General features: G+C 38.5%; 1 protein-coding gene across 1 annotated transcript in view; it reads left to right on the top strand.

The window, feature by feature from the left end:
* SMAD1 (SMAD family member 1) overlaps positions 1-25,703 on the top strand; it is a 41,927-nt gene extending 16,224 nt beyond the window's left edge. The window contains exons 2-7 of the mRNA XM_063309653.1: positions 5,496-6,076; positions 15,613-15,870; positions 17,732-17,848; positions 21,236-21,457; positions 22,654-22,910; positions 24,132-25,703. Of these exons, the coding sequence (XP_063165723.1) occupies positions 5,677-6,076; positions 15,613-15,870; positions 17,732-17,848; positions 21,236-21,457; positions 22,654-22,910; positions 24,132-24,275 (1,398 nt within the window). The 5' untranslated portion in view covers positions 5,496-5,676 and the 3' untranslated portion in view covers positions 24,276-25,703. The remainder of the gene's footprint in view (positions 1-5,495; positions 6,077-15,612; positions 15,871-17,731; positions 17,849-21,235; positions 21,458-22,653; positions 22,911-24,131) is intronic.

Genomic DNA, 25,703 nt, shown 5'->3' with positions numbered 1-25,703 from the left:
AAGAGCAGAGACATCACACTGACAACAAAGGCCCGCATAGTTAAAGCAATGGTGTTCCCTGTAGTAACATATGGCTGTGAGAGCTGGACCATAAGGAAGGCTGAGCGAAGGAAGATCGATGCTTTTGAACTGTGGTGTTGGAGGAAAGTTCTGAGAGTGCCTTGGACTGCAAGAAGATCCAACCAGTCCATCCTCCAGGAAATCAAGCCAGACTGCTCACTTGAGGGAATGATATTAAAGGCAAAACTGAAATACTTTGGCCACATCATGAGAAGACAGGACACCCTGGAGAAGATGTTGATGCTAGGGAGAGTGGAAGGCAAAAGGAAGAGGGGCCGACCAAGGGCAAGATGGATGGATGATATTCTAGAGGTGACGGACTCGTCCCTGGGGGAGCTGGGGGTGTTGACGACCGACAGGAAGCTCTGGCGTGGGCTGGTCCATGAAGTCACGAAGAGTCGGAAGCGACTAAACGAATAAACAACAAACAACAATGAAACCATGTCAGAAAGAAAAATGAGTATTTCCCATGTTCAGGGTTTTTAGTCATTTCAAGTGCTTTTTAAGTAAAGAATTGTATAAAAGTCTCTCAAGTAAATAAATTTAATTTAAGAGTTATTTCTCAGGTAGTCTGACAACAGTAGCTAGACCTGACTCCAGTGTTCAGTTAGGAACATTTTGGAGACCAGCTGTTAAGCCATGGCTTGTCAAAACATGCTAAGCCAAAAACAAATCAAAATATGGTGTAGTATAATGCATCAGTCAAATTGAATAGGAATAAAGCAGGGATATGTTAAGATTGCAATAATGCCCAGCCAATATCCCTGCTGACCAGCTGGCCACTCTTGGGATTGTATTTCTAACATATCTGGACGACACCAAGTTGGGGAAGGTTATAAGGAAGGTTGGAATTGAGCAGAAATTGCCTTGGTTCACTTACGAAGAGAAACATTTTTTACCCTCATTTGTTGAACAAGACACAGTGTCCCAGCTTGTGTGTAACACTCAGACATAATCGCTAAGTTCACACATCACACAAAGCTAACAAGAAAAAAATCATGTAAATCATATTGTGGCTGAGTCCAGATATTCAGGACACCAGAGGAAAAATCTAGGAATCTAATGATTTTGTCTAATTAAAAATGTGTAATAAATACTTGAAGTTTATTAGAAGGCTTTCATTTTTATTTACATTCATAAATGTAACTGCAAAGCATCCCCAAATATATTTAAGCCACTTTCTTTGCTTGAAACTAAATTAGGAGTTCAACTCAGATTCTGAAGGACAATGATTTTTATTTGAACTTCACTAGTGGCAAATGTCTGTCCTCTTTTTCTTTGCTCCCCACTCCTTTTCACCTGTGTGGGAAGCTCCACCTTCCTTACCCTTCAAATCATAAAAGGAAATGACTTTGGAATGGATAAAGAAATAAAATTCCCTGCCCTTCCTAAAGGAGATATTTAACAATTGGAGAGAGTGGCATGAGACCATGTGTTGGTTTGTAAAAGGATATGGCTTGTAAAGATGTTTCCTTTGAATCCTGTGATGAATATGGATGTATTTCCGTTGCAGAAGATCCTGATGAAATTATGCAATTACAGCTGACCGTGCAGATCTAAATATAGATAGAAATGTCTGTTCTTTTGCCTGTGTGTTTCTTAATACACCTACACAGATTATGAGAAAACTGCTATTTAAAAAAGCAGGTGTTTGTAATGGTCGCTGTTCGAGATGGAGATGGGTCTCTGAAAAAGCAAAAGTACAAGCTGTTATGGCACTCTTTTCTGAAAATATGTTTGTTTACTATTGTATCATATCTATAAACAGAAGGCATGAAATTGGTCTAAGTGGTTAAGGCAACAGGCTAGAAACCAGGAGGCTGTGAGTTCTAGTCCAACCTTAGGCATGAAAGCCGGCTGGGTGAACTTGGGCCAGTCCCTCTCTCTCAGCCCAACTCACGCCTCAGGGTTGTTGTTGTGGGGAAAGTAGGAGGAGGAAGGAGCATTAGGTATGTTCGCTGCCTTGAGTTATTTATAAAAATAATAAAGGGATAGAAATAAAAAAAATAAAAATAATTGAACTAGTTGTGCTAAGGCAGTAATTCCAAATTTGGTACCTTCAAATCTGTAGGAACTACAACTTCCATGCTAAATAGGAATTCTGGAAACAAGCCTGGACCCATAATGAGAGGGACAACTGGTTAGGAAAGCTTGGCTTAGCACCATCTGCTCAAATACTTGTAGGAGAAACTGTGGTCTTCATATTGCAGCTGCCAAAATCATTACATGTTGTATTCTAATACTGGTTTTCCTGTGCAAATGTATATCCTTTTCAAAAAGTGAACACTATTTCCACTCTGGGAACATCTTTATTGATAGGCAGATTGTGTAATTCCTCAATGAGGAGCAAGCCCTTTATGTAATTGGTCTTGATACAATCTGTTATGGTTGTTTATTGCTTCCTTCATAACTGGCTATATCATTTCCAGGTGCATTTGCACCATTGGGTCTGATTCTAGACCAGGTATTACTTGAATTATTATTTTCTTTAATTCTAGTAATTGTACCATAGGACAATTTATAATGTGTGGTGGCACTTAAAATACCTGTGCATTTGACTGTGGGATCCTTGATTGCCTGCTGCCAAAGCTCCTAGGGTAACACTTGGCAGCTCTTTTCAGATGTCCCACTGTCTTTCCATGGCATGGCCAATGGATAAGGATTTCTTAAATACATTTTTGTAGCAAACTAGATCTCTGTCTCCCAAACCAATTGGTTTTTGATATATGCCTCTAGTCTTTTCAGTCCTGGGGCATAATTTAATTGAAGGAATTCCTTCATGAATGCTGTGCTCACAAACTGGGGATTGCCTACACCTTCCTAACAGGTTAGACTGGGTTTTCTTCATTTACATACATATTTTAAAATTGACATTTCTCCTTTCCTTCCTGCAAGTCAGCTTTTCAGGCTTAAATGCATTTAACAACAAATACTGAAACAAACTCTTCAAAATGTTTTGCTCTCCACACTTCAATTATATGGACATGCTTTGATTCCAGCAGGATTCATTTGTCTTGCTACCCCTTCAGTATGGAAGTTTTGATACTACCCTAATTCAGAATGATTCAGATTATCCCAATAGAGAGATCACTATTTCGGACTTGTTTTTATTCTCGTTGCTTTGAAAAATGGTGTTGACTTATATGTGTGCTGATAACATGAACTTAATATTCTTCAGAATAATATTTGTAAATTTATTATGATATTTCTATGCTGCTCTACTCAACAACAGCTGCGAGTGGCACAGAATGAGTGAACACATTTCCCCAAATTACTGTCCTGAATTATTATTTCATTCATAATAATAGATGCCTGATATCCCTCTTCCAAGAATCCTGTAAATCTAATCCCATATATAATATCACGTTAAAATCACATTTATGGAGGACACATTAATATCACAGATGTGCTACATCTTACATGTTACATATGTTTTTCTTGTGAGTAACTATTACTGAGAAAGCATTACCCTGGTGCCTCTAATGAACATTGATATAGCTTAAGATTGTTGAAACTGTAACAAAATAAAACTATGATAAATACAGAAGATGAACTCTAGTGCAATTATTTTATTGTACTAAAATCAACATAGCGAGCACAGAGCTCACCAGAATAAACAGGAACAGGCAGTGAGCAGTACCTAGACCTCATAGTAGACAACAAGGACAATTGGAGGTAGGATGGACAGTTCCCATGTTCATCAGTCTGTTCTAGCCTGATAGATGGCTATATTGTTCCTCTTTGGTCTTCTCAGGGCTCATCAAGCCAGGTTCCCTTATCCACTGATTATCCTTGTTGCCCTCTCTAAACCTCTTCCAGTTTCTTTGAATCCTACTTAAATATGGCATCTAGAACAGAACACAGTACTTGAGGTGAGATCTGATCACCATCGAATACAGTGGAATTAATACTTTCTTGGTTTTGGAAGCTACATTGCAGCCTAAACGTTCATTTATCTTTTTTGTCAGATTGATGACTAAATGAAGAACTTTGCATGTACCTTTTATTCTGTTACTTTCTGTTCATTTCTCCGACTGTTGAAGATTATTTGGAATTTTATTCCTGCCTTTTAGAATACTTCCTATTCCATTCAATTCTGTGTTATCTGGAAATGTGATGAGCATATCCTTCACCCCTTTATCCAAATTGTACTTTTAAAAATTGAATAGTACAAGGACCAGGACCAAACTTCAGGGGGTTTCCATTTTGATGAGAATCTATTGATGAAAATTGTACACTGAGATACAAGTCAGTTATGTATTTACTTTTGTCATGCCAGCCAGTTGACCCTTAACTTGCTTGCTAATCAGTATATTCAGTATATTCAGTATTACAATCTATTAAAATCTGTAAGGTAAGTCTAGTAAAGTTTGATCAGAGTTAGAATTGCCAAGCAACTACTGCAGTGTTTTCAAAGTGCTTACTATCAGTCTCTTTATGATCTACTGGAGAACTTTTCCAAGTATCAGTGTCAGAATATCTGGTCTGTAATTTCCTGCTTTTTTCTGTTCTTTGAAAACAGGGACACCAATCATCTGGCACTTCACTAGTACTCCAGGATTTCTTAAAGATAATATATGTGTTCAGCCAGGCCATATGTTAGTTCCTTTAGTACCCTAGGATGCAGTTCATCTGGCTCTAGAGATTTAGACTTCTTGAAAATAAATATTTTCTGACTATGTTCCTGCTAATTTATCCGGCTCTTTCCTACGGAACACAAATTTTCTCACTCGAGTAGACTAAATTTCAACACTTTCTATTTCTGACAAGTATTTAGTGTACCAGATTGTTTTTTTCTTATAAAATCATCTTAGTCATAGATCATCAGTTATACTAGTTTTTGGATTTTTGTTGTTACTGAATTGTATTGTGCAAACTTCTCTGAGCAATGGGTTTGTTATTAGAATTCATTAAAATTAAGTAACGAGAGCAATCAATTGTATATGTATTTTCTAAAGTTTTATAAGCCTATATGACTAAAGAGTTAATAGTTGTTCAGACAGTTACAATTTATTATGTTTGATTATAAACTCTAGGACACAAATTCAGGTATGGGATACTAGCCATCAATATTCTGAATTGCTAGTAAGCTGTTCACAGAGTAATTAACTGCTAAACAACTTCAAAGATTGATAGAAATCACATTCTATACTTTTCACTCATGCTGCTATCTAGACTAAAATTATGAAGGCTGTTTTGAAGGAGGTTTATTTCTGAGGTGTAAAAAAACTGGCTTTATTTCATAATACAAAACAGCTACTATTATACGAGAAGCCTTCACTAGCTTTACTCAGTAATAACCAAAAATGTCCTACCAGATCCTGGATTTTGCCAGTGAAGTAAAAAAAGGTATGCTATCTGGTCTTGGTAAGCTATACTGTGTTAAAGACAGCTTGTTTCTGTCCCCCCTCCCCCCCCACTATTGTGTTCTGTAGGTACCTGGCTAAGACCTGGAACCCCAAAGAGATCTGTCAGACTGGCATGTTGGGTTCATTTTTCAAGAATACATAATTGGGAAAGCTCATCAAAATTTGTCCAGGACGGTTGCTGGAGGGTGTTTCGGGATTTGTTAACATAGAAATCGTGCTCGGATACTTTTCTTCTGACCTAATCATCATGAATGTGACAAGTTTGTTCTCCTTCACAAGCCCAGCTGTTAAAAGGCTGCTGGGGTGGAAGCAAGGGGATGAAGAGGAAAAGTGGGCAGAGAAAGCTGTTGACGCCTTAGTTAAAAAACTTAAGAAGAAAAAAGGAGCAATGGAAGAGCTGGAAAAGGCGTTAAGTTGTCCTGGTCAGCCAAGCAACTGTGTTACAATTCCTCGTTCCTTAGATGGCAGACTTCAGGTTTCTCACCGCAAGGGGCTTCCCCACGTAATTTATTGTCGTGTGTGGCGCTGGCCCGATCTTCAGAGCCATCATGAACTTAAACCATTGGAATGCTGTGAGTTTCCCTTTGGTTCAAAACAGAAGGAAGTCTGCATCAATCCCTATCATTACAAACGAGTGGAAAGCCCAGGTAAGTAATTTCATTATATGTCCATCTCCTCTTCCCTCCTCATCTACAATTACTTTTAACTCAGCTACAATTACTTTTAACAAGTCAATAGCACTAAGTGGGATAATTCAACAGGTGGGGATTTTACGTTTTCTTACTCTACCACTACTCAGTTGTAATATGGTAACAATTTACTGTATGTACATTGGTTCAGTGTAGGCTTGAGGTACTTGTCATATTTAGCTCTTTAAAAGTGGCTGGAATTATGCATGATAGCAGTAATCTCTTGTTACAAACACTTTGACTTCCTTTTAAAGCTTCCCTAAGGTAGTTATGGCACTTGTCTTGTTGGAGAGGAAGTGGAAACATAAATGTGCCAATGTATGATTTTTATCAGTGCCTTTTGCTGAGTTTGAAGTGAACTTGCTTGGGCAATAGTGCCTTTAGTCCTGTCTTCCAAATTAGATTTAGATGCAGCAGTTCCTTAAACGTCCACCACTGCGTTTGGGGAAAGCCTTCTGTAAGATTACAGAGAAGACTGTATAAGACATGGAGTGGGTCTAGTTTTTAATATATTTTTGGTTTTTAAGAAATTATAACCGCTAAATTACTGAGCAAAATTTGGTTAGTGGTAAGTTGGGAAACAGTGTATAGAAGCTCTTTCCTGTTTAACCAGATTTAAAGAACCATATCACAGGCCACAGTGGTAAGGAAGTTGCTTGAATTGTCAAAGCACTGCTGTTACTGTGTTTCTGCAGCCGAGAGGAGAGAGCAGTCTGGTAAGTCAGCTGGAAATTGAGACAGCTCGACTCTGTTGAAGGGCAGGCAGGACTTTGATGGGCAATTCAAAGCTTGGGGAGGCCACCTTTTGTCAGACTGCTTCCTGATAGACTGCTGCATATGTGTGGTTATAGGAGGAAGAAGAAATGATGGAGGAAGCCTGCCGTCGGTTGGCAAACACTCCCACACAATGGTCGGAAAGAAGGGCCTTGCACAGGCATGTTTTGTAACAGCCAACTGTAATAGACTGTTTGTGTGCTACGTATACAAAAGTATTGTAGCTTAAAGATGCCAAATCTTATCTGGCATATTAAATGTGCTTTTGTATCTGATGTAAGCATAAGTTGTTTAAATAGCTCTACTAAAAGGAATAGAAAAGACTTGGTGTAAATGATGTAATGAGGACATCTAGGCTCATTGGGCCCTACTAAAGGGGATTCTAATCTTAATTTTTTGTTTTGCAAAGTCTTTAGGAAGCCAATGTACTCAAAATACTTTATATAGTTTGCGAAGTAGAATAATATTTTCAGTTATTCAGACACTTAAATTCTTAGCATGTCATATATCATGCACTATATTTTTAAGTAGGTGGGTAATAACATGTATATCTCCCCAAATAGTACCCCATTTTCAGCATTTTTAGGTTAATGGTAAAAATTGATACATCTAGATGTGCCTTAGCTGCATTTCTGAGACATAGACAGTTTGAAAGAGATCCTTTTGGTCCTAAGATTATATTGCACATGGAAGTCATGAGCAATTTATTTAATTTGTTGAAGTAACATGTGAAACTTCATGCAATGTTGCATATTAATTGGATTCAGACATCATTTTTATCTTCATTTCTGGGTCGCCAAAGCAGTTTGATAATATTGAAAAACCCAACGCATTAAACTCTTCATAAACTGTTGGAATCTTTGTGTGTTATGCAAGCAGATGTTGAAAGAACCAAGTATAAAGTGATACAAAGAAAAACAGAAAATCTACTTGGAATATGTATCTACCATATTAACTTTCTTTCTGTATTAGAGGACAGCTTTTCATACCTGAGTGAATAGTACATTTTTAAAAAGAGGTCTGAGAACTCAGGATTGAATAGATTTTTTCTAGCCAGAACCTATCTGAGCAAATAGCTGGTAGTAGTGATCCTGGTTCTATAATCCCTGTGTTTGGATATGAGCACATGTTCTTTCTTGATGTGATTTGCACAAATGAACACTTTGTTCTGAAATCATCCTTTGTTCTGAATGTATCTTTCTTAAGTATCCAGGTTTTTTTTTAATTTATTAAATCAGTGTTCTTGATTTGCCGTTATAGCCCTGATAGTCTACTGTGATGATTAATTAGAACAGTCTGAAAACTGTTCTTCGTCAAGAAATGAACATGTGATTCATATATCAGCTTGCGATACATGCAAGCTGATGTACCTTCAAATAGTCCTATAGTTTGTAATATATATATTAAAAGCTGCCTTTTCAACTTTGCAGCATATATCACAATTACTGTTTGCATGATATACCACTATTCTGATAATTGTTGCTGAAGTCCTGAATTAATCCTCCTGAAATGTTTGAAACCAGTTTCTTGGTTAAAACACCAGGTTTCAGTATTAATCTTGGTGCTGGAATAGCTACTCACTCATAGAGATCAGTAAGTTGCAGCTAACCAATTGTTGATAACAGTGAAAATACAGGTAGTCCTCATTTAACAACAGTAATTGGGACCGGCAACACAAAGCACGATGTCATGTGACCATGCCAACTTATGACGGCAGTTGCGGCAGTTCCAGTTGCCATCATTAAGCAAATCCTACAACATTAAGTGCAATGTCACGTGATCGCCATTTGTGACTTCCTGCCGGCTTCCCCGTTGACTTTGCTGTTCGGAAGCCAGCAGTATAACATTTTCCCCTTTTACAACCTATTAATATAGAATATGTCAGGACTCAGAAGAAATTCAATTTGGGCTTTAGTCCATTTTTGATCAGACAGGAAGGTTTTACTGGCAGAGTAGATGGGGTAAGTCAACAGTCTGCTGGACTCCTTACAATTGGCTTTATTTTTAGGTGGCCTCATTTGTATGGATAAATAAAGAGGATGAAAGTTAAGATAGCAAAGGTTCAAAAGTACTTTCAGTTACTTTTGAAGAAAGGCTCCATTGCTCTAAAACCACTATCCATGAAGTGGGGAGCAGGCATGATGACCAAAGATTAGCTAGTTGCACCTTACCTTGTGATTTTTAGGGCTTTTTGAAACTGTTCTCTGGCAGTCTAGCCTAGCTTGTTCAGATACTTCTTTCCCTCCTCTTCCTTCCTTTTTCTTTCCCTTCCCTTCCCTTCCCTTCCCTTCCCTTCCCAAGGCAGCCATCCCTCCCCATTCGAATAATCCTCTTCCTGTTGTTTCAGCTTGGGAGTAGGAGGGAAATGCTTGTGAGATGGTGCAAAATGTGTGCATATAAGAAAGAATGGTTACTATAGTCAAATGGGAATTAATTTGTTTTATAAATGGGGTGCCTTATTTTACTGGTAAATACTTTTGTCCAATATTTGTTAATTCAGTTAATATATTTTTTTCAACCTTGTCTTGCCCTTTTTTGAAATATAGCTTCTGGTGCTAGTGTATGCATGCCCACATACGTATATATTTTTTACAAATGTGCCACATATATGTATTTCTCATTTCAACTGGAGTTGGCAAGAAGGGCATTTTGCAAGATTTTGCTCTTGTGTTTATAATTTTGTAATGCCAGAGAGATCTCTGTTCACATCCAGTAATATTATCTAGGATCTCTTGGGAGCCTGCATTTATACATAATCAGAAAGGGTTTTTTAACTATGATTTGCTGGACAAAAGATAATCTGGTTCACACATAACACTAAATCATAATGTGTGGCTTTTACATATCATGCTAAGTAAAACACAGTAAGTGGTCACATATTAGATCTGGTTTTTGTCTCAGAGCAGTTGTAATATGATTCGAGAGTGGTGGACATTAATATCTGTCCCTTATCACGGTCGGATCACTCTCTGGTTGTTCTAGAAGAGGGTTCTCCAAAGTGGTCAATATCAATCACCAAGGGTCTATGAGACTATCCATTATTGTTCTTAGTACTACTACTACTAGTAGTTAAAGTAGTATTTATTAAACTATTTTCATATAAATGTTTGGGGGTTGATGAGCGATCTGAAACTTCATGAAGGGGTCGATGAGCTAAAGAGTTTTGGACCACTGTTCTACAGCTTTCTGCCCCTCCCTCCCCAGAAGAATGACCTATTTGATTGGTTCATTCTAGGCTCCTGATGGTTTCCAGAGGGCACTTGGGGTTTTTCCTGGAGCTCTGGTGGACAATTTAACTGCGCCCTTAGTTACCTCCTGGAATGAAGAGTGAGGTGACTGCTTGCTTGGACAGAATTGCACTGGATTGGCCTCTGTACGCTGATTCCTGGGGATTCAGTGGTTCTCAGAGATGTTCTGGGAGATGTAGCATCAGAAAAGACACCTAGAGCTACTACTGGAGAAAAATGGAGCCCGATGGAACAAATGTAAAAGCCTATATTAGGGCCTATGCTATGGCAATAAGTGCAGCAAAATGCAGCTATTTTTCCACTCTTATTGCATCTGCCGATTGCTGACTACTGGCCCTACAGATCCTTTTAGGTAAGATGGTGTAGGAAAAACATCTGAAGGGTTGCTGTGCAGGAATATTTTAGGCACTGAGAGATATAATTGCCTGGATTCATTCCAAATTATACTCTGGCTGGGCAGATCCTACTGAGCTAGTGGAGCCATAGTACTGCCCTATTATCTGGGAGGAGTTTGACCATCAAGGAAGTGGACAGGGTTCTTGACGCTGTGTGTGCCAGCATTTGCATATTAGAACTGCATCCTTTCTGTTTGGTTAAGCCACTTGGTTCAAGCAGTAGTAAATTCATTCTTGAATGAGGGGGTGGTACTGTTTGCCTTGAAGGAGATGGTGATCCCTCCTCAATAAGCCATCTCTGGATCCAGCAACGCTGGACAAATTTTGGTACTTCCTACCGGGAAGCCACAGCTGGTCCAGAATGTGATGACAGAAGTAGTTACCAACTGGCTTTTGGGTGCATCTACTAGTTGCCAACTGTTAGTTACCATCTACTAGTTACCGACTGGCTTTTGGGTGCAATTCAAAGTGCTTATTGTCACTTGAATCCAGACTCATGGCCTGGATACTTCCGGGACCACCTTTCTCCAATTGCTTCTGCCCATTTCTTAAGATCTGCCATGCTCCAGGTCCCATCAAAGATGACAAGGGTAGCTTTATTTGTGTATTTCTGGAAGAGCATTCTCCCTGAAGTCTGCACAGCTCTGACCCTCCTGTCCTTTAAGAAAGCCCCAAAGCCCTGGATCTTTCAGCTGGCAACCATCTGTTGTGAAAACTTGCTACTTTCTTGGACTAGTAGCTTAAAATAAAGCTTAAAATAAAGACTATATATGCCTTATTTTGTTGCACTTGTAATGTTTAACTTCTACTATTTGAACATCTTCATCACAGCACTTCCAAATATTGTTTCCAAATTGTAACTTTTTATACGAAATATGGGGGAAATGTTAAATATTTAGGGATTAGTAAAATCAATGCATGTTTCATGAATTTGATTTAGATTACTTAAATTTACATGTTAATTTAATCATGTTAATAAGGTCATCTATTACCTTCAAAGAAATTGTAGGCTGGCTAGAGAAATCCTAACAAAAGATCAGCTCTGCAGTTAGTCCTTACTATGATTGAACAGTGAGGCATGAGTATGGTCTGTTGGTATATGTGCTTTACATTCTTTAGAAGGGTAGAAAGAATAAGTCAGGGGAAAAAAATTAGCATGCTTGTGAATGAGCCCATACACTGTAAACCTTTTGTATTTTGGCAGTACAGTACTGTGCTTTACAAAAAAAGGCTGTTTTGATTTCAAACCCATTCTAGATAAAAGAAGGCAGACCTAACCAGCTACAGAGTTGCTTTAGGTCAGTATTCCATAACCTGGTGTCCTATAGTTCCATTGGAAACGGTTTCCTAAATTCCTAGCTTGCATACCCACCGATTGAGAATTCTGGAAGTTCATACTTGGAAAATAGCAGAGCTCCAGAAGACTGCTTAAGTCCAAGATGTAATAGCGCTTTATACAGCAGAGCATTTGCTTTAGTCCAGGCAAGAGTTAACACCTCTACAGCTTTACCCTCCAGGGGGTCACAGCCTCTCCAAAGAGCAGATGTGGGCCTCTTGTTTGCTTTGTGGCAACAGGTGTGCTTGGCTCAACACAGCAGAAGTCTCATGCTGTCTCTTCAATTATATCTCTTCCCCTGGGCTGGCAGCAACTTCTGAAAATCAGCATTCTCCCCTGCTATGTGCATTTTTTGCCCTTTATTTTTTTACAGTGAAGATTTTGAACCTGATCAAGCTTTACAATTTAAAAATATGCATTTCCCTGGACACAGTTACCATCATTGATCTAGTTCAAACAACATCCCTGGTTTATTGCACAAACCACAATTGGTGGGGTTTACCATAAGCAATGGTTTACAAATGGTTGGATTCACACCTAGTTGGGGTTGAGCCAAATGTTTAGCCAAATTCAAAGAAATTAAAGTTTAGCATAGCGTATGAACTGGTTCATTGGAGCCTGTAGATGAAGGAACTGTACTTTCCTTCAAAGATGCTATCATGGCACCCAGGTCAATCTCTTAGGCCTGGCCCATATTAAAGTTTATGCCCATTTTAGGGCAGGACCTCTCTTCCCATTTATTAATTCTACTGAATGCATACTTTATAGAGATTTTAATTGATCTTACCCAGGATCTCTGTAAATTAGTTTTTTAATGAATGGGAAATGTGATGCTATATAGCATAATGAGCCTGAAATTAGTGGCATAATGTGCATGAGCTGTTATGGGAAAAATAGGCCAGAAGTGATGCTTCTCTTCTTTCTGCCCTTTGTCTGTAGTTTATGGGAGAATCTAGTGTCTTTATACCCATGGAAAGTCTGATTAGAAATCCAAAAGAAGTGGCTGCATTAAAAGCACACTGCAGGTTCTCTTCCAGCTTTTGTGGAAATTTGATAAAATTACATAACTTGAAATTTCTTACATGCCTTTGGTTAAACATTAGAGAAGGTGGGAAAATCTGATCGTTTCACTGTGATGTAGTATTACCAGGCCAGAGAAACGTAGGTTCAAATGCATATCCTGTCAACAGTCTTCCTTGGTGACTTGGAATAAGTTCTTTTTCTCTCAGCCCAATCTACCTAACTTAGTAGTTGTGGGTAAAAAAATTGGAAAAGGAAAAGAGCAGTATGTATAATGTCTCAGAGGAAAAGTGGGATATAAGTCACATATAATGGAATAAGCCTGAACCTGAACTATTCATGGTTTACAGGTAGTCCTCAGCTTACAGCTATTCGTTTAATGACTGTTTTAAAGTTACGATGATGCTGAAAAAAGTGGCTTATGGCCAGTCCTCATGCTTACTGTCTCGGCATCCCCGCGGTCATGTGATCAAAATTCAGGCATTTGGCAACAGGCATGTATTTATGATGGTTGGAGCACCCTGGGGTCATGTGATCACTATTTACGACCTTCCCAGGGGGCTTCCAACAAGCAAAGTCTATGGGGGAAACTGCATTTGCTTAACGACCGCAATGATTCACTTAACAATGTGGCAAAATAGGTTGTAAAATCGGGCACAACTCACTTAACAACCATGTCACTTAGTGATGGAAGCTCCAATCCCAATTGTGGTTGTAAGTCGAGGAGTACCTGTAATTGCTTTACAGTAGTGGCAGGGCTCCTCTGCAACTTGAGACATTGCTGGATTACTATCGTAGCTTCAGTGAGCAGAGTCAATGATGAGGGATGTTTGAAGTTGTTGCTCAGCAATATATATATATAGGGCCACAAGTTCACTCCCTGCTATACACAGATGAAAAAATATAGTATGTAATGTCCAGAAGTATATAATTAAAAGCTGGAAGGAGGTTCTAAATACATAGCTCCCCTTATCAAAATCTGACATGTGATTCTGAAAGGAAGAAAAAAATATCTAGATGCTAGATTTACATGTGAAATAACATTGCTTTGGCTCTCTCGTCTTGAGCAGCTTGCAGCATGGAGCCAAGTTGCAATTTTTGTCCTGTATCACGGCTATGACTAATCAATCCCATTTGCAAGTCTTACCTTGGGTTTTGCTCTCCACATTGCTCTGCTTCCAAGGTAGGGCAGGTATGCTGAAGGAGGATCGTTTGTTGGTGGTGTCCTATTTTTGCAGTATTTCTCTAGCACCCTTAGCAGCTAAGCCTAAATTCATGGATGCCAAAACCCTATTACTCTCTACATGTATACAAGGGCTTGTATACATTTGCTCAGCCTTGGGAGCAGAAAGTGAGGATAGGTCCTCCTTGCCGCTTTTCTTAGTGTGAATCCCAGTGCAACTTCAGCACCTTCTCCAGCCCCATCTATAGAACTGAGAGATGCGCACTCAGTCAGTTGTCAGAAGAGTCTGAGCGCTCCCGGTTCCAAATGGCCAGGCTTAGCCACCATTCCAGCTTAATATTTGTGGGGCAGGGTCCCGGGGAGTGGGAGGTGGAACTGGCACCATCTCACACATATAGGAGTGATTAGAATTTTCTCAGGCACCTTTCTCCATAGCAAGGTCTTGCGGGAGGTAGCTTGTGAAGCTTCAAGCCAACATCACTGGAGACATTTCTGATACACCTCAACTGCTTTCCAGGTATAAAGGTAGTAACAGCTATACTATCCTATGAAAAAGCAGCTTTAGTCTCAGTGTTATGATATTTATCTACCAATGGTATTTTTAGACAAGGAAGATAGTGGCGTAGATCCAAGTATCATGCTTAGAGTAGACCCATAACTCACATTTCTTTTATGGGTCCCTGTATACATCCCCTGGGCTTGTTTTTCAGAAGTAGAGATATTATAAGAACGGAATAAAATCCTGCACACTATGTTCCATGGAAGCTGATGGAATTTAGCTGCCAAGTCAACAAACTTGAACAGAGTAGGATAGCTCTAACGTTCACACAAAGGGTGGTACTTAAATTCACGTTTTTAATTTTGTAATGGGCATCTGGTTATATGCACTTAGACATACCAGTTCAAGTCCTGAGCTGTGAGCCAGTGTGTCTCCATCTGCTCACTTCAGCTGAATGGGAGAATATTTAAACTTCTCCGTAAAATAAAGCAATTTGGCCTAGAGTTAATGAGTATTGTTTTAATCTTAGCCTTCCATACATTGCTTAATCTTGAAATAAACTTTCAGCTGTTTTTCAGAAGTAGAGATATTATATCTCACTTCGTTCACAGCCTGCGTAGAATTTGCATTGTCTTCAAAAGTGTTTCTTCATTGGAAAAGTTACAACCTATTAAGCATTAAGAGCAAAACTGAATTAAATATACGGCATCAGATCTATATGGGTTCTGGGTTTTCATAATGGAATGCACAGGCAGCATGGTCTGTCTCTTCACTGTTCTCCCCACTCTGCTTACAAACCTAACTACCTTTCCTCTCCCAGCTGCTGCGAAAATGGAACTTCTGGCTTTGGTACCCTGGCAGTCAGGGTATCCGCCAAGAATTTAAGTTATGTAGTACTGCAACTGGACACAAGGAAATATTGTTGCTTAGACCTGCTTGTTCCTAAACTATGAGTTCCTCATTAACTGCAAGTGAAATTATGAGTATACAGCTATGGAGTGAACTTGTCTTCAGCCTCCCCTTTCTCTTTTCTTTCCAGTTCTTCCTCCTGTGCTTGTTCCTAGACACAGTGAATACAACCCTCAGCACAGTCTCCTGGCTCAGTTTCGCAACTTGGGACAAAATGAGCCTCACATGCCACACAATGCTACTTTTCCAGACTCTTTCCAGCAACCCAACAGTCACCCTTTCCCCCTTTCACCCAACAGTAGCTATCCAAATTCCCCTGGAAGCAGCAGCGGCACCTACCCCCATTCGCCTGCCAGCTCTGACCCAGGAAGCCCTTTTCAGATGCCAGGTAAGCTCCCTCTGAAAAGCCTTAGCAGCAGCATCTCGGCATTGAGAATGGTCTTGGGACAGCCCACTGCCTAGCGTGAGGCAGAGTGGAAATGCAGGGGGTTATGTTTCCGTGTTTTTGGTGCATTCGTTAAGCTAATAAAATGTTCCCAGGACTTTTGATAAAATGTGCTTTCTAGTAGCCACACCATTTTTCTGCAGTGGAACCAAGGCATTCTGAAGTGGATAGATCCCTTTCATTCCAGAAGCAGAATTAGGGATTTGGGTGTTCCTTCTGGTAGGATAGGTTCTGGCCTTGCTTTGTTCAGACTGCCATCCTCATGGCCAGGTCAGACTAATTTATTTTTTTACCTCAATTTTCCTTAACTAGCATTACCTAGGCTTTGTCGAGTCTATATATAGCATCCCATATAGATGGCTTTCCCTCAATCATGAGAGGATACAGGATGAAGTGATATGTTGGTAATGACTGTACACAGCCAAGCTATTTGTGCTTAATTTAAGTGGAGAAAATGTCTCACAAGATCATGAGGCGTTAGTGTGTTCCGGGCCCACCAGCTGTTTGAAGGTAGATCATCAAGTTCTTTACCAAGTAAAACTTCTTTTTAAAGTAATGTGAGCACACATAATTAGAACATACAGCTCTGGAATAAGTTTTAAATTATTATTCAAGTCAGAAATCATTTTTTTAATATAGTTTAGTTGCATTTCTATTCCCAGTTGAGTTGATTAAAAAAAAGCACTTAGCTGCTTCTACTAAACCAGTGTTTCTCGACCTTGGCGAATTTAAGGTGGCTGGGGAATTCTGGAAGTTGAAGTCCACCTATCTTAAACTCACCAAGGTTGAGAAACAATGTACTAAATTGAGATTTAGTCTTGGATCTCCAGAAACTGGATTTAAGTGACTAGAAAAAGGCAGTAGTCACTAAATAATGCTATAATATATGCACTCTAGCATTATATTCTTTATTATTTCAGAAAGGAGATACAACTTTGTTTAGCCACCTTAATAGCAAAGGGTGGTCTTGATAGGAAAAGTAGAAAAGAATGACTTGATAGGAAAATTTAACAAGAATGACATGAAATCATTGTCCTGGGAATGTGTCTCTGTCCCTTTCCTAAGATGATAGTATGGTAACCTCCCCCCACAGTTAATAAATGCTTAGTTCCCACAAATTTTGTTGATCCTTGGCTTAACAGAATGTTAAAAATAAGCATCAGGGCAATGTTTTTGGCATAAAAATAAAATAGATATATTCACCTGGGGCTGCAAACCAGTGGTATTAAAAGTAAGCCATATACTAATGTCCTTTGCCTCCACTGTTTATTAAATCTTCATGCCATCAGCAATAAGTTATGCTTAAGATACATAAATGTTTCTTGCTGTGTACTAGATTGTAGTGGCTGGCTGGCTGGCTGGCTGGCTGGCTGGCTGGCTGGCTGGCTGGCTGGCTGGCTGGCTGGCTGGCTGGCTGGCTGGCTGGCTGGCAGATAGATAGATAGATAGATAGATAGATAGATAGATAGATAGATAGATAGATAGATAGATAGATAGATAGAGAAAGATGACCTCTGCACACATCATTTTCTCTAACCTTCTTTCCCACATATAGTGATTTGATCTGTTTGCTTCATAATTTTCCCAAACCTAATTCCCTCAGGGAAAAGAAAACTTAAGCAAAATTCATTAATCAAAGAGTAATAACTTCTGTGTTCTGTGTTAGCCTTGTTAACACAGATGAGTAAGAAATGGGTGGTTTTCTCCTATTATTTTAAGTAGGTGGTAGTTTAACTTAGCTTAACACTTTCCATAAAATGGATTAAGTACAAAGATGAAATAACAGTATTTTGTTTCACCTTAGCTGATACTCCCCCTCCTGCTTACCTACCTCCAGAAGATCAGATGACCCAGGATGGTTCACAACCCATGGATACCAATATGATGGCACCTTCAATTCCTTCGGAAGTAAACAGAGGAGGTGACACTTTATATATATTTCAAATATGCAGAATGTTTTTTTATATGTATATGGCACTTCTTCTTTCCTGTCTTGTATTTACATTGTATTAATTGCCTTAAGTTCCTGCTAAATAGGAAGGCAGGATAAAAATCAGATATCTCAACTATAAGTGCTGCACTTAAAAATGACAGTGGATATGCCAAGATTCTTATGTTAAGACTTGTGCAAAATGGTACAACAGACAAAGTTACATGTAATTGAGCACTAGCATTCAATATATGCTCACACATTTTGCTATACTTGGAGATAGGTCAACCACAACATGCTCTACCAAGCTGTTGAGACCAGATATGCAATCACCTGGATAACTTGGCTGTCACTAAACCTAAGAAGCAGCTGAAAAGTATTTGAAAGATAAGAGTGAGCAACAATTTCTTGGTGTTACTCTGCTTTAAAGCAAGCTTTTAGTTGATAAACACAACACTTGGTGGTTTTGCTGATCTGTTCACTGTATGTAGTCCTTGCAGCTGAGGAAGGCAAATTTATCAGTGTTTTGCTTTAACTATGAAGATTTTCTGCATACTTTTTATTTTTTGTAAATGTTCTGTATCTTGACCCTGAAATCTTTTCATTCCTTGGAACTGCCCTCCTCCTCCATCCATGTAAGCTGTGAGATTTGCTCATTGAATCTTTAAGGGTATGAGTTGCCACAAGTTAGTTATGTGGGGGAAAGAGACAAGTGCACATGCCCAGTAATCTGCCCATTGAGGTCTAATTGAATCAGCTCTGAGTTGAAGAATATGATCACACTATATCTGGCACAGGGCTATGTTGTATAGAGTTGGATGTCAGCTAGACCCAATTACACCAGCTTCAGGGGAGTATTATAAATTTGCTAGAATTGGAATCAGATTAGGCTGCTTGTCTTTCTACCTGTGGATCTTGGATTATATTTTTTGACAGAGAGCAGGTTAGGTGAAGCAGGTTGCCCTTAAGAGTACAGAAAAAATAAAGTTGTCAACCTGATTCCTACAAGTAATATTAGTAATTAAATACTAGTAATTAGAATGATACAAATATCCTTCTTCTCTTCAGTTTATAAAAGGGAAACCTACTCTTCTTTCCATTCACATTGTTTACTCCACACCTGTTTCCGTTAATTCAGTGAGCTCTTATCTCTGCCCCATACCTCTACCTGATGTGTATGGTCATATCCTTTGTTTAATAGCCTTTCAAAAAGGTCTGCTGCAGTTCATGTTTATGAAGGGCACTAGCAATAAATGTAAGCCCCAGTGCTCTCTAGCTGCAGACATTTGGAGGCCCATTCCTTGTGAAGATTTGTTAGTCTTAAGAGATTTTACTTAACAAGCTGCATCCTGTCAATGAAGTTGGGTAATTCCTATTGTTGGCTCATGCTGGGAATGGAGAGACAAAACGCACCTGCTCTGCATGACTTAAGGCAAATGTGAGGAAGTTCGTATGAAATCTGCCTGTGTGTGAGAGAGAGAGATGATTTCATTCTTCAGGAATGGCCAGCTGGCAGGATTTCTTCCTGAGTTTGAGAACTAGGGCAAAGCTGTGCAGCAGTAATAGTTACTGGCATCTTGCTGTGAAGAGTGCACCTAGTTACTGATAATTAAAGGCTGCCTAACAGTAACTTGAAAGGATTAAAAATGCCATGAATTGTTTGCATCACCACTTGGCCTATCCTTAACATGTTGTGCCACCCCGGCCATCTGTAGTTTATTCAATAAACCATTTTTAGATGAACCATGGCTTAGCATAGTGTTTGAACCCAGCTGTTCATTTTCATTTGTCAAATCCATATTGGGAACTGTCCCTTTTTTATATTGAAGCACATATTGGTAAATCCTTACCTGCAACAAAAACCTTTGTCTGGGTTCACATATTGTGGAAAGCAGTTGTGATGTGTCAAATAAGTATGGGGGAAGCAGGCTCAAATCAGATTGGTCATGGATGTCATTGAGTAATGGTGGACTATTCCCATGTTTTTATTCTGAATCTACCTTATAGGATGGGTATGAGAATAAAATGTAAGGAAGCCCATTGCATTGCCTCAGGCTCCTTGGATGAAAGTAATGTCATGTATAAACAGACAGTATCAGTCACATATATTAGAGTTATTCTGGGTAAAGATGACTATCAAAAAGGAAGGCAAGAGGTCCTGGAAGCAATCAGTTCCTTTGGCCAGTAGAAGCAGAATCATCTTCCTTTAAATGTGTGGTTCTGTGGGTGAGAAATAGGTTATTGTTGCCACTCACTGCAAAGCAGCGCTTTCCCTCTTAATACTTTAATGAGATTGTAAATTAAAAACTCATCAAAATCAAATTGGCTGCATGAGTTTTAATGCAGCCTGAAAATTTAGGATGAGTGGATTTACTCCTTTTGTTATCTCAGTGCTCCCAAAGATCTGTGTCCTCATTGTACTTGTAGCTGCGTAAATACAGTGATGTCAGTTTATCCTCTTGTTGAACAGGGAAGCAGGGGATTTTTTTCTGGCTGGGGGCAGTTCTTGTTGCTGAGATGAAGGATCAGTTATTGTTGACTGGAATTCTTCCTTAGCTGAAATCTGTGAAGTGCTATTATAAAAAAAAGAAAACATTGATAAATGTACTTCTTAAATAAACATTCTGGAAATACAACTCCATGATATTTTATTAAAAGTCTATTACGAGATTTATATATTGCAATAACCCATAACATGGGTTGGATTTGGGTTCTGTATACACCCAGCTATTGTGGTTTGTAAAATAGTTCATTCTTCACTGTATTGTGTGAACAGTCATTCAATAAACCATGGTTAAGCCTAGCCATTACTTATGGAACTGTAATAATAGAGACATAACTGTGTGTTTACTTTAGTACAGTAGACTAAGTATAGTGGCAGCTTAGAAACTTAATAAATTCCTTGGAAGATAACATATTTCTGTAAGAATTTGGTTATGTATATTTGTAAAGAATCTGTAAATTTCTGTAAGAATTTACATCATAATGTGTTTGTTGGTCTTCAAGGTATTATGCACCATTTATTTTTGTAAGTCAATATGCAAAGCTGCATAGAAGACTGTTCTTTTTTTTAAAAAAAAACCCTACACACGGCTTGCTCAAGTATCTGCTCTACCTCCTTTTCTTTTCTCAGCTTTGAAGACTTCGATTGAATTACTAATATGGTTTAAATATATTATATAATGGGGCACTGTGGGAGAATTTCTTTTTTTTTTTAATAAGACTGTGGGAGAATTTCTAATTAGAAGCTACACCACCAGATTTTTTCCCCCTGATCTTAAGCCAAAGTCTACACAGTGAATATAAATAAATGAAACATTAAAGCTCAGGAACTCATTAATTCCAGCACTGCTGATTTCTGTTTTTCCTCCATTGCAGATGTTCAGGCAGTTGCTTATGAAGAGCCAAAACACTGGTGCTCTATTGTCTATTATGAACTCAATAATCGTGTTGGAGAGGCATTCCATGCCTCTTCCACAAGTGTGTTGGTGGATGGCTTCACTGATCCCTCAAACAACAAGAACAGGTTTTGCCTGGGGCTCTTGTCAAATGTTAACCGGAATTCTACTATTGAGAATACTAGGCGGCATATCGGCAAAGGTACTGTTGGTCCTGATCATGTCAGTACATTGGAGGGGAGATGCAAGCCACATTTAATAGCTTTAAGGCTTCATTGAGAAATAATGTATTCAACATCATTATACATATAACGTTGTTTATCTCTTTGCAAAATGCTGGCAACCTGTAGGAATGGGATTACACCCTCGTAATGTGATGGGTTTATCTCTGGAAAACTTGAACATGGGATAGTGAGGAGTATAGTCTAGTATAGTTGGAGGGTGCAGATTAAGGAAGGCTGTTAGGACATTTTCTGGAAATAATCAGCTTGAAAGAATCTGAGCTATGGCTGAAGTGGTAGACTAACTGGTAAAGTAGATTCTTATTATTGGAGCTGAAATAACTATTGAGCCTCCTAAATACAGAACTATTGATGCAGCTTGTATAATAATGAAGAATAAGGGAAAAGCAGTTGGACTTGCCTATATTTCCAATCCAGAATTGCAAATTGGAATTTTTAAGGTTTTTTAAAAAAGGCAAACAAGTTTCATCTGAATTGGCAAAACTATATAAATTCAATGGCATGTTGCATCCTTCCTTTTAAGAACTGAAGTGGATGGTAGTGATTTGGATTTTTATGCAATTTGATTTTTTCTAGAATCTTTTTTTAATGATGAAAATTGGATAAATCCTATGGAAAAATAATTTCCTGGGTAATTTTGATGGATGGTTAAAGGTATTTATTGAAAAGGAAACCATTAGCACATAGTTGTGCCCAAAATGCTTTTAAAAAGCCAGAAGTATGTACAAGGAAGAAATATTTGTTCCCCGCCCTCACTCACATGTGGCACAGAAATGTTGACTGCATAGTAGACAAAAAGGGTTTTTTCCAGGTGATGTAAGACATTTGCACCTCTAGTTAGGCATCATGAGGAAGTTTGTAGTTTTGTCTAGTTGCAAATAACTACTTGATTGGTTATGTTAGTGAATGTGATTTGATCCTCTTGTCTTTTGATAGTTTCAGGCTGCTAAAACAGATACCTAGAAATATCCCTATAGTTCATAATTGAGGAAGTCCTTCGGTCTAAGAGTATATGCAGATAACCAAAACTGTTCTGTCTCTGTGCAGCTGCTAAGTTGATTAAGGTATATGTGATTCCTCGTTTATTTGTGCCAGAAGTAGAAGTTATATGCCTCAATTTCAAAAAAATTCTAACAATCTTCCCTCTCTTTTCTAGGAGTTCATCTGTATTATGTTGGTGGAGAAGTCTATGCAGAGTGCCTTAGCGACAGTAGTATATTTGTGCAAAGTCGAAACTGCAATTACCATCATGGCTTCCATCCAACTACAGTCTGCAAAATTCCAAGTGGCTGCAGCTTAAAAATTTTCAACAACCAAGAATTTGCTCAACTTTTAGCTCAGTCAGTGAACCATGGCTTTGAAACTGTGTATGAACTCACTAAGATGTGCACTATTCGTATGAGTTTTGTAAAGGTAAGCAAGGCTTTCCATCTTTGTGCGAGAAAGAGTGATTTTTTGAGCTGGAGAAACAAAAAGAACAATAGCTCAAGAGGCTAGCACTTCACTGCTGGAACTCCCAACAGTAAGATTCAAAAGGCATTATTTGCCTAAAATTTTAGAGCTCAACTGAATTCCTCTCACATGTGTGCATGCATACAGAGAGAGAGAGAGAGACTTCCTCAAAACTTAACTGTGATCACCAATTGTTTGGTAATCTGGAGCTGCACTAAATGCATTTGGGGAAGGAAGGATTGCTGGCTTAGCAGCTGAAGTGTCCTGACAGCAGTCGCAAACAGCCCTCTAAGCAGCTGCGTGAGCCTTCTAAAGGATACAGCTGCTTTAATGCTTTGAAGAAAGATGCTTTGCTTATTCCAGCACCTCTTCAGAATGCTTCGCAAGGTAATTAAACCATATTTTGAGGTAGGATCTAGATCAGAACTTCAGATCAAATGACTGTTGGAATCTTTGCCATCCAGTGGAAGGTCAGTGGAGTGGAGTGGAGTGTAATATTCCTACTGAAGACACTACACAATTTGGCAGTTTTAATTTGGGAGATAATATCCTATTAGTAATATCTTATCCATTGGTACATAATTTCTAGTAATAGATGGATATTAAACAGGTATTTATTTGTCAGATTTATATCCTGCTACTCCTTTAGGAGTTCAGGCCAGTGTACATAGCATTCCTTCCTCCTTTTTCTCCCTATGGCAACTACTGTGTGAGGAAGATGGATCTGACTGGCCCATGGTCACTCAGGAAGCTTCTGTGACTGTGGGGTGAATAGAATCTGGGTCTTCCCAGGACCTGCCCAACACTTTGATCATACCTAATTGGCTTTCTAGTTAGTAAAGTGTATGACACCATGCAAATAACTGAAACTGCAACATGGACTGCTTATATATTGACATATATTATTTTCCTGGGAAGTGGAACTGGAAAATTTAGAGCACGTACCTATCCGTTATATGTACTCAGTTAATCGGAAAACTGCCTCCACTCTGTCAAGCCATGCTTTATAATTAAGTCTACTATTCATAAACATGCAAAGGGCATAATATGGGAATGTGCCTTAATTCACTAAAAAGGAAAGAGAATGCCTAATTATTAGTGTTCCCTATTGCCTTTATATTATCAGGATGCTAGTATGTGTATCAGGACACACTGTGCTAACAATACTTTTCTGTTTCCTAGGGTTGGGGAGCTGAATATCACCGGCAAGATGTCACAAGCACACCATGTTGGATTGAAATTCATTTGCATGGTCCCCTTCAGTGGCTGGATAAAGTTCTTACGCAGATGGGCTCTCCTCATAACCCAATCTCTTCTGTGTCTTAAAAGGATTCTGAACTAAAGAATCTAGTGAGCCTTGCATGTACTTGAAGGATGTATGAGTCAGACACATGTACAAAACTGGCAGCAGCCTGTATTATACTTGATATCTGTGACCAATTGTTAGATCAGGAAGAAACCTCTTACTAAGTTACTAAATTATTAAAAATAAATCAATTTTCACAATAGTCATCTCTTTCCAATCTTTAGACAGGGGATTGTAATAGTTAGGGATGGCCAACGTAATGTCAATTGAACACTGTTCTCAAGCAGTCTTATTTAGCACACTAACATCACAATATGTGACTCACTCATTGTACTGTGTGTTCTGAAATAAATACCCAACATTGACAGTTATACTCTATTAATTAAAGGAAAGTTTGCATCAGTATTTGAAAGTCTTGGTAATAGTAGCTATCTTGGAAAAGGCTTCTGTGTAATCTTCTGAAACTGTGCACTGACCATACTGCTGCAAGAATTTTTAGGTATGCTCTTTCATAAATGTATGTACAGTGTATTTGGAATTTAGAGGTGGACAAGAAATTAGATAGATGGGGAAGTGGGTGGGAAGTGAAGCTGACAAGGACAGGTAGAATTATACTGTAAACATAGCTTGTTAAAACAAGACCAAGTCTTGCTGTGTGCATTTCACTTTTAATAGTGGCTTCATCTTAATATTAACTGATATTTCTGCCATCTGCAGCTTCATAGAGAAAGGGTGGGTCAATAAATGCTTTTGTTGTGTACTGCACGGTCTGTAGATTTCAAGACAAAGCTGTACAGTCTTTAAAAAATTGAGCAGTTTTATGCAGTTCACATAACAGAAGTAACTTTCATTTTGTAAGACTTTTGTGTTTCGCCAACTTAGCAGATGTTAGCTCATGTTGGGACGACTTAAAACAACCTATTCAAGTGTTTCAAACTTAAAGGTTATTTTTTTTTACCATTTTAATTGTTTCTCCTAATGTTTTTATATTCATTCAAGCTGTAGTACTTTTTCAGTATTTTTTTTTAATTCCAAAACTTAGGGGGTTCATCTCTATTGAAGTTCAAATAAACATATTGCTTACTTTGATTAAAACAATCTCTTATGCAACTTTGTTAATAATCAAGGTGAAAATGCTTGTTAGTTTTGAGATAAATGAATATTCATAGATGAAGAGTTGTTAATATTTGTACAGGAATTCGAAATTATCACCATGCAAGTATGGATACCCAAAGCTCCCTTTATGACTCCTTAACACTTGAGTACCTTGTCCAGTTTCATACTGTGAACTTAATGGGAAATAGTTGTTTACAATTTTTCCCAAACTTTTGCTCAATGTTGTATTCATCAGAGTTACCAGAGTACCATAGATAACCACATATGAGCTTACATATTATGGTCTGATGTTTACTGCATTAAAAAATAATGAATGGCTGGTTTATACAAAA

The sequence above is a fragment of the Candoia aspera genome, chromosome 8 (assembly GCF_035149785.1).
Source record: "Candoia aspera isolate rCanAsp1 chromosome 8, rCanAsp1.hap2, whole genome shotgun sequence".
Lineage (NCBI taxonomy): Eukaryota > Metazoa > Chordata > Lepidosauria > Squamata > Boidae > Candoia > Candoia aspera.
The sequence above is the reverse complement of the archived record's forward strand: the minus strand, read 5'-3'. Positions and strand labels throughout refer to the sequence as shown.